At 37.8% G+C, this 10191-nt stretch overlaps 1 protein-coding gene across 1 annotated transcript; it reads left to right on the forward strand.

Annotated features, from left to right (window-relative positions):
• The first annotated feature begins 58 nt into the window (after positions 1–58).
• LOC119728454 (protein unc-50 homolog) lies at positions 59–6595 on the forward strand. Its single transcript, XM_038200708.1, has 8 exons — positions 59–223; positions 847–1077; positions 2410–2435; positions 2628–2693; positions 3192–3312; positions 4308–4447; positions 5498–5599; positions 6039–6595. Exons 2-8 carry the CDS (start codon positions 869–871, stop codon positions 6182–6184), a joined length of 810 nt encoding a protein of 269 aa, XP_038056636.1. The 5' UTR covers positions 59–223; positions 847–868; the 3' UTR covers positions 6185–6595.
• The last annotated feature ends 3596 nt before the right edge of the window (positions 6596–10191 follow it).

A 10191-nucleotide genomic window follows, 5' to 3' on the forward strand; every position in this document is an offset into this window, starting at 1 on the left:
ACATTTGCCACGGAAAATGTTCCAACGTTTACATATGATTCACCTTACATACATGTACGATCGCAGCGCAGGCCTACTTCCCGGAATGTCAAAGTAAACACAATAAAGTATCATTACATTAGAGGTATTTGGACAAAATGATTTAATAGCGAAGCATTTATACACATCATCATCCCCAGCAGAATACTCAAAAATATTTTAGAACCAAGCAGGCCTGTTTCTGGTAAGTCGAAATGTTTAACTGCATAGTTTTCTCATTTAATCTATTTCGTGAAAATATTATCATAAACGATTGAAAGTTAAATTGAACACTGTCATGACTGTTCAGAACACAGAGAGAAAGCCCGAATATATCTGTGATTGTTAAAAAAGCAAAATAAACCATTAACAATTAATCATAAAGAAGGCTAACGAGTAACGAGTAACGTATCAGTTTTATAATGCTCTTTTTTTAGACATGATACTTGATAGATTTAATGACTGACTGAGTTTTGTCACAAATTTTAATAGGCTATAGGCCTATTTTGTTTAACATGTAATCCTACATGTATAGTGAATATTATTAAAATATTATTTACACTTACACAAGTTACAGGCTAATGACGTTACATAGGCCTGTATTATAAAGTTATGAATGGTTAACATTGTTTAGCCATCATGTCCTGAAGGCACAATGACATTGCAGTTGAAATAGTGTCGTGGGTTCCAATGGTATGATCATGTAGCAGTCATCTGGTCATTGATGATTGATTCATTGAATTAAAAGTCACGAGAAAAAGTTCAATATCACTGTGTTTAGAAAAGTTGCCGCTGAAATAATCTTTACTTGCACATTAACTTTCACAGATGAGGACAACCTGAAGTCAAGATGTTGTCATCAGTCATCATTGCCAAATCCTCTCCCCCGAACAGTCCAAATGGGTCTCGCCCTACCAGTCCCAACCCCATGCTTGAGAACAGACACACGGCGCAGGCCAAACGGCGCAAATTCATGCGTAGGATCCTCATGTTTCGTCAGATGGATTTTGAAGTTGCCATGTGGCAAATGTTATACCTACTGGTGGCTCCACAGAAGGTGTAAGTTAACCCTAACCGCCCTGAATCCTCCAAAATCCTTTTTGCAAATTGGAGGAATTTGCAGGATTGAGGTTACATGGCAAAAGTGCGTTGCTGATTTCGGAGTACGCACTGTGTCAAGGTCTTGGGCCAGACCTTGTGTTGTTTATGCTCAGCCTTGCATAAATTTAGTCCTTGATTATACTTGAAATCCTCCGCACTGCTCCAGGATGTCACTGCCTCTGCATCAGCCTATTGACAGTCATAGCCGGAGGATTTTGCAGGATTGAGGCAGTGGTCACCCCTCCATGGACCATATTCAAGAAATAACGGAGGAATTTGCAGGATTGAGGCTATACATGTATGTGATGCGATCAAGCTAAATGAGTCGTTTGTCGACCCTGGTAATTTTTTTTTTTTACAGTTTTGAAAAGAGCACAATCTCGGCATTACTGACGTGAAAACTGCATGCTGATACCATCTCGGAACACCAAGAGATGTGATGAAGTGATGTGATGAAGTGGCCTTATTTTGGCCTGAATCTCCAAATCAAAGTTCCCGACAAACAACTCATTAATAGCTTGATCGCATCACATATGCTATTTTTCCATGAGGCCAGTTGAAGGATTTTGCAGGATTGAGGCTACATCCTAGCAAAAAGGCCAAGGGAGTTAGGGTTTATGATCAACCCTAACTACCCTGAATTTATTTTTAAAAATATTGCAGGCTTAACTGTACATTGTATTTTGAATTTGATGGTCTCAGGACTATAAAAGCAAATTAACTACATGTTTATATGGGTTATGCGTATGATGTCATCAGTCCTATAGAGAGATGCACAACACAACCTCATTGAGATCAAATCTCGCTTATAAGTTTTACTGTGGGAAAACGGCTGTGCATAGGATCACTTGCATTTATCCCAAAAGTAACCTAGAGGTGAACTTTTATAAAAAAGATTATTTGGATTAAACATCGTAGTAGTACTAAACACCCCGTGAAATTATTCCATCTGGCTTGCTGTCATTCAGAGGAAATCAAGAAATGTAGGTGATTGCCAACAATCAGTCAATTGACTGATTGTTGGGGCAAACAGAGTAACGGAATCATGTTTGAGATCGAAAGATTGTGCTTGGTTTTTCAATGTTTTCTCAAAAAGTGTGTAACGTCCACCGAGTTGAAACTTTAACAGGTTAGGTTTTGAACATTCTTCTGAGTGGTGTTATTATTGGAAATGAACAAAATGCATGAATCAGCAGTTTTGTTCATTTCCAATAATAAAACAGCATGAAAAGTAAATGATCAAGATAGATCTATAGATTTAATTTGAAATGTCCTTTGTTTTCTTTCTAGATACCGGAATTTCCAGTACAGCAAACGTAAGTAATGTGTTATACACAACAAAATTATTTGAAAGATTCTGACATCAGTGCAAAAAAGTTTACACCCAATTAGATTGCATGCAGGCAAATTGTAGAACTCATTAATTAAAAGCAGGTTTCTGCTTGAACTTCGGTTATTTCTTCTTTGCAGGAATTAATTTAACCATGTTTTGTGTTTTGTTACAAAAGAAACTAAGGACCAGTGGGCGAGAGATGACCCCGCCTTCCTTGTTCTGCTGAGTATTTGCTTAGGCGGTAAGGACACAGTACATATGGTTTGATCACGGGCCTTAGGTTGCAGCCAAGTACAAAATCCAACACAAGTATGGGGGTTGATTTAAACTGTAAGGGGCATGGGCGTCGTGAGGGAGGGGGGGGCAAGGGGGGCACCCCCCCCCCCCTTGAGAAGCAAAAAAAAAAAAGGAGAGAAAAAAAGAAAAAGAAAGAAAGGAAAAGAGGCGCAAAGTCATATTGCTGTTAATTTAATGGTGGGGGGGGGGTTGGGGTTGGCAAATGGCCCACCCTCGAAAAATGATAAATCGAGAATATGCTAGAAAAGTACAAGGATTTTTTTTCGGGGGGGGGGGGGGGGAATGTGCTTGCCCACCTAGAAAAAATCCATAGGAAGGGGCTTCAACCCTACATCAGAAGTCTTGCTCGCCTGCAAAATAGAAGCTAATTAAGAATAAAAATAGAGGTGCACTGTTTGTTTTTGGATTGTTAATTTAGTTTTTTCTTTATTGCTTTTGTTAGCCTCTTCTGTGGGATTTGCCATCGTTTTACGGTTAGGATTTCTTCAGTTTTTGAAGTTCCTGCTGTGGGTGGTGTTTGTGGACTGTATTGGAGTTGGTCTCCTGATTGCAACAATTCTATGGTAAGGGAAAAAAATAAGCTGTGATAATGCTTTCAGGAATTTAAAGGGAATGTACATCATTGGCTTTTGCTGTAATTTTCAGAAATGAACTATTTGAGGGGTTAGTATAATAGATCAAATATTGTTTAACTGACATGTTTGAAGTTTTGTGTTCGGAAATGCTGGAAAAATCAAGCAAAACAAAAATGTTTAAGTAGTCTGGTTCCCTGACTCCACTAAAGATAAAATGGATCAATTTATAAATGTCAGAAAATTGTAAGGTAAGGGAACCAGTCTAGCTGGCCTGCATCCGTTCATAAACATGTAACCAATAGCAAACAACATTTGGACTGAAAACAATTTGTAAATTAGGAGCAGTAGTTGAAAAATAGTTAGGTTTTTCCAGCGGTGGTCGGCCGACCACCGTTGGAAATGTATACAAAAATACCATTTTCTTGAAAATGACTTGACACCAGGTGCTATAATTTTACAGGATGCTTAAGACTGTCATTTACCAACATCCTAGTAAGGTATTTCGTAAAAACATGGTAGTTTTATTCTTCGATGTTTGCAAATGTTGTATTTTCCCTTTGAGTCTCCTATTAAAGCTTTACATCTGTGCAGCGGAGTTGCTCAAGGACTAAACAGCTAAATTGAAAATATCAAGTTGGTGATAAACTGTTGCGTTTATGGCAAAATTTGTTTTCTGCAATGTACACCTACAGATACGGAAATGGATAGAAACCGCTGCAATGAAGTTTGGTTTTCAAAAGGGTCAACAAAGTGTTTGTTATAAAATAAGGACGAGGTACCTGGATTGTCTCAACAGATGGATCTCAGTATACAAAGATGACAGGTTCAAAGAACAAAGAGTTCTTGCTTTGAGAGGTGCTCCATACAAAACCAAACCTGTGCCTTTTAGAAGTGTATGTGAATGAGAATTCTAGAACAAAGAAGATAACATTTGATGTTGTTTACATCCTGTTGCATCTGTTTTTTGTTTGTTTCTCGTTCAGGTTTGTGGCCAACAGGTACCTGCGGGTGTCAGTACCCATTAGGCAAGACGTAGAGTGGGGCTTTGCATTTGACGTCCACCTGAATGCGTTCTTTCCCCTCCTCATCATCTTACATGTTGTGCAACTCTTTCTTTATATTCGTAAGTCGACTCAAATACAAACTTGGAAAAAAGCATGCTTTGCATATTAAAGCATTTACCATCTGTGCACAGATGTGCGCAGAACTCTTGTACCTATCTTCAGGTCATCCTTTGTAACTGAGGACTTGGAATCAAGTGTAACCTGAGATAACAATAAGCCTGAGGACATGAACCCAAGTCCTCGGTAGTTTTGTGTACATACCTTTGCATATTAAAGCATTTACCATTTGTGCACAGATGTGTACAGAACTCTTGTACCTATCTTCAGGTCATCCTTTGTAACTGAGGACTTGGAATCAAGTGTAACCTGAGATAACAATAAGCCTGAGGACATGAACCCAAGTCCTCTGTAGTTTTTGTGTACAAACCTTTGCATATTAAAGCATTTACCATCTGTGCACAGATGTGCACAGAACTCTTGTACCTATCTTCAGGTCATCCTTTGTAACTGAGGACTTAGAATAAAGTGTAACCTGAGATAACAATAAGCCTGAAGACATGAACCCAAGTCCTCGGTAGTTTTGTGTACAAACCGTTGCATATTAAAGCATTTACCATCTGTGCACAGATGTGCACAGAACTCTTGTACCTATCTTCAGGTCATCCTTTGTAACTGAGGACTTGGAATAAAGTGTAACCTGAGATAACAATAAGCCCGAGGACATGAACTCAAGTCCTCGGTAGTTTTGTGTACAGACCTTACAATACATGTACAAATAAAGGAAGGTCACGGTATGAGTCCTCAGTAGAAGAGTAAACCATATTTTATGTTTGTATGAGAGAAACACAGGTCTGTGAATGCTCAACAAAATGGTACTAAAATGTAATTGCTACATTAAATTAGCATTGTTTATAAACTGAAGTGGTCTTAAACATATACATTTTGTAGATTTGGATGATCTTGACATTGATTCAAGTAGAATCTTTCTCAAAGGTTCAATCTCAAATGTTCAAACACAAAAGTTTGCAATTCTATGATATTTGATCCAATTTAAGTCGGCACATTTTCCACAACTCTTTGTTAACAAGTGTTTTCGTTGCGTATTTCAGCTTTGATTGATGGAAACGGATTCTTGTCAACTCTGCTGGGAAACACACTCTGGCTGATTGCCATCACGTATTACATCTATGTCACCTTCTTGGGCTACAGCGGTGAGTTCCTGGACACAAACTGTGACAGTTTCTGTTTCATATTAAACACTGATTGGCACTTTTACAACTAAACAGTTTCTAAACTGAGAAATGAAAAGACTTAAAACCACAAGGACTTGCTGATGGAGGGCAAATCTCAACAGTAAAATGTACATCTCTCAAAACATCTACAAGGCTTGCAGTAGTTACATTTAGATGACCTTTTCATGGGTGGATCAGGTGGGATACGGAGGGGGCTGGAGTCCCCCCAGCAAATAGAAATTTGTGAAAGATGGTTGCCAAGCTTTTGACAAAAGTGGCTCACCCCCGTTTTTAGACACAAGTTTAACACACAACAGCTAAAGACTTGCAAGATTAATGAACATAATCATTAGTGAACGTCTGAGTGCAATTCTTCCATGTTCAATTGTTGACAAATCATTCTTTTCTTTGTCCACAGCTCTGCCGTTCCTGAAACGCACGGTAGCTTTTCTGTACCCTCCCTGCTTAATCGTCTTGTGCCTGTATGTGATTACGCTCATAGCCAACTGGAACATTACCAGGAATGTCATGTTCTTCTACGAGTACAGAGTCCTACAGTACTAGAACGAGACGCAGCAAAGTCCCTTTGTACTGTTTACCGCATGGTTTTCTGAAGACATGGTGAGGAACGCTCAACGAATGTTGAAAGCCCAAGTCCTGGAAAATTCTCCTCAGGTGGTGGTAGATTTTTGTCAAGATGGAAGCATTCAGTCAAGAAATTGTGGTTTTTTTTTGCTAATTGTACACTAATTGTAAAGTCTTGGTTATGTAAATGTACAAGCAGATTCACTCTTTATTGAGTGGAAAACATGCAATGCATGGGAATGACACGTAAAATCACTTCGTTTTGTTACCCAGATAATTGACATATTGTAGAAGCCACACAGAAGTTAACATGCGACATAATAATAATATAATAATAATATCGGAGTCTTATATAGCGCACGTATCTACCAACAATTAGGTACTAAAGGCGCTGGAAATTATGTCTATTATTAAAGAAAGGTAAATAAAGTTTACGAGAAATATGAGACCCATTATGTAGCACCTTATAAGGGTTTACAAGGTGCTGCGGCGCATATTGCAGCCACTGCCAGAAACACCGGGGCAAACCCCTTCTCTTAGCGATAAGTGTTACTGGGTTCTTTAACGTGCATTACACAACACACGGGACCTACGGCTTTACGTCCCATCCGAAGGACGAAGCAATAATGGTAAAGTGCCTTGCTCAAGAGCACAAGCACCATGTTCCCACGGTCAGGATTCGACCCATGTACCACGGCACACGAGTCGAACACCGTAACCATTGGACCACATACACACTCTGAAATGTTACTGACAGAGTGTGTATGTAAAAGCTCTAGATGAAATATGAGCAGGTTGGATCACAGTTGGTAGTACAGCAATCACAACTTGAGATTCAATAACAAGCTGATAAAGCAATGCTACGTTAATTTGGGTTTTGAACCATTCTAAGAAAATAAAAACAGCCACCTAATCTTGGATTTGGGTTAGCCTCACCAAATACACACAAATGTTAATGTACAGTTCAATGTAAATAGATGTACAGTTTGGATTTTGTTTTTTTGTAGAAAGCAGTTATCTTTAAAAGGTAAGCATAACTCATAATTTATTTTCGACATATAACTTCTGAAAGACTGCATGGTTTTCCAACAAATGAAAAAGTTAGCGTGCTTTATGTTTCGGTCCAACAGTTAAAGATGTGCAAGGTAATTTGTTTGGTGAGAGAAAGAGTAAAAAAGAAACAGGTTGTAAAAAATGTACAAACTCGTGATTATTTACACTAATATCGAGATTTAAGGTTTTTGTTGCAGATGGGTTGTGAGAAAGGTTAAATGTGAAATTGATATTACAGGAAGTGTGATAGAAAGTATCTACAACTGAAATTATGTGAAAAGTCTGTGTTTCCCGCTATTTTCTTTAAAGGAATAGATAGCAAGATAAACACTTTTGCATCACAGGTTCCACGGTTGTAAACTGTTGAACTTCTGGTTGTAAAACAGTAAAAGCAGAAAGTTCAGTTAGAAGATTTTGCTTTTGGGTAATTACGGTGTGAATTCCTATGTAAAAAAATTGCTCAAACAAATTGTCAAAACAAGAGTTTTTGTTCTACTAGTCTGCTACACATTCATTTTATTTCAAAGCCACAATTTTGTTTTCGTCAGCATCCTTATTTGCATAATGGCAAGATTAGAAATCAATAAATACAGCAGTAATAGTTAAAAATCAGGAATTTAAGTCTCTTTTTTTTTACAGGATTTTCTATTACAATGTACTTAAATTTACGCTAAATACACATATTGAACTATGAGGTTATCAAATAAACAGTTTAATGTGACAGACTGTAACCAGGTGTTGCATTTTGGTCTTTTGAGATTAGCATTTCCCTACACCAAATTGTGATAATTATTTACAACATAAAATAAACCACTCGGGGTAGCTAGTTCAACCATGCTTGACATTAACAGTTCTTGTTCCTGATGTAAGTGTTCACTGATATAACAGGTTCTCTATTTCGGTTAAGTTGATCAAATTAGGTTTTGCCCTTCACCGACGTTTAAACACTGTATACTCAGTGTGTTACCTCCCGAGTGAAAGTTGGAAAAAAAAATCACTCGGGTGGGACTTGAACCCACGACCTCCTGCTTTCTAGTGCAGATGTCTTACCACTCGACCACCGAGCTAATGGGATCGGTTGGCTTTTTTCCAACTTTCACTCGGGAGGTAACACACTGAGTATACAGTGTTTAAACGTCGGTGAAGGGCAAAACCTAATTTGATTGATATCACCCCGACGCAAAATTCCATCTTATAATCGGTCAAGTTGATCATTTTCAGTGAATAATCAAGTGACATCATGAGATACTTTTTCAATTTTGTGCACTTCACCCACTTCAAGGGGAATGTGGTTTTGGCGCCTCCCAGGCCATCAACTCGTGAACAATCAACTTGTCAAAGCACACACATACACATTATATGCTTTTTAGTACATGTACAGTATAGCAGTAATATTGAAGGTTGGTTTGGCTACAGATTACTATCACCCTGCAAAACCAGACACTTGGCAGTTTTACAGGAGCCTCATTTAAATGACTTTCATAAACACACAAAAATCACATATTCAGCAATTGGTTCAGGCAGTGATTTAACAGCAGCAGTAATCACATTACAACCCCCCCCCCAAAAAAAAAAAAAAACGTACACAAAATTGAGAAAAAAATATTCTGAGCAATTGTAAACAGCCATTTCAATTGACAAAGATTTGTGAGTTTTGTTTTTTGTTTCCATAATTTATGATCCATGAAGCTGTACCTTTGAAAGCTTGATTTTTGAAAGGTTCTATGCAACTTTGGGACCAATCAAAAAAATTGAGATTGTTTTCTCAAAACACAGAGAAATGTTTTAGTTTTTAGATGGAGAACTTGACCCAGAAAGTATCTGAAAGTACTTAAACAGTCATGAATAGAACATGTTTGGCTTGAATCAGATCGGCGTCCTAATTGATTGTTTCAAAGATTGTCAAATAGATTTAACTTTAATTAAAGATACCTCAAGTTACCTCAATGCCGAATGATAATTTTCAGTTTTCTCCTGAAGACATTTGACGATTGGTAAACTACACTATGTGTCCTTTCATGTGCGTACCTCACTGATTCCAGATTATAATTTCATCAAGTCGCACTGGCCAAAAAAACATGAAAAAAAAAAGTGTTCTGCTCGACATAATCCGTCGGCTGAAATGAAGTAGAAAGAATAATTTGTAGGTCAGAAAAACAATCTCAATGCTTTCCAGAGTCAAAGGATGTCATCTCGGAAAATAAAATGGGAATGTGAATTCACAAGACCAGAAACAAAACACCATGTGAAGCATACATGTGTATGCAGCTGTAATGCAATCCAGCTTAGAAAAACAGGTTACGCGTGAAGTTCTGCCATTCATTTTCCTACAGTGCACATCCAGAGTCTTCCAGAAAAGTACACGTGTACTTTCCAATAACCCTGTTAAATAAATACTTCAACTAGTCTATAGTCTACCTAAGCATCTGCTGAACTTTACAGAGGAAAATACTGCTTAAGTTATTAAATTATTGCACACAAAATATACAAATATTTAGAGTAAACTGGTGGTTTGCTATCAGCAAATAAAACTTGCCAATATAAAAAGGTTTGTAGCAAAGGAATAGCTGAAATACGTAGACTACACAGGGGTCAGATTGGGACGCTACAATTTGAAGTGTTTTCACAAGAAACTACTTTACCACTCCTGTCCATCTGAGAAACGCATACATCATTATTTTATGTTTGTGTGTGGACTAAACACACCATGGTTTGATCAGAACAATGTGCGCCTTGGGTTTTGTGATTCTTTGTGAAAAATCTCAATGTTGGTTTCGTTTTATGAAATTTATAATAAGCGTTTGATTACATATTCTCTACAAGCAGTGAGCAAATAGAAAGTGATTCAACAATTTCCCCATAACTCTTAAACTATCAGTGACGACCTTTCAATTGCAAATGGCACAATATACCTATTAACAGCGTCCACGTCT

Source organism: Patiria miniata, unplaced genomic scaffold (genome assembly GCF_015706575.1).
Source record: "Patiria miniata isolate m_02_andy unplaced genomic scaffold, ASM1570657v1 HiC_scaffold_20, whole genome shotgun sequence".
Taxonomy (NCBI): domain Eukaryota; kingdom Metazoa; phylum Echinodermata; class Asteroidea; order Valvatida; family Asterinidae; genus Patiria; species Patiria miniata.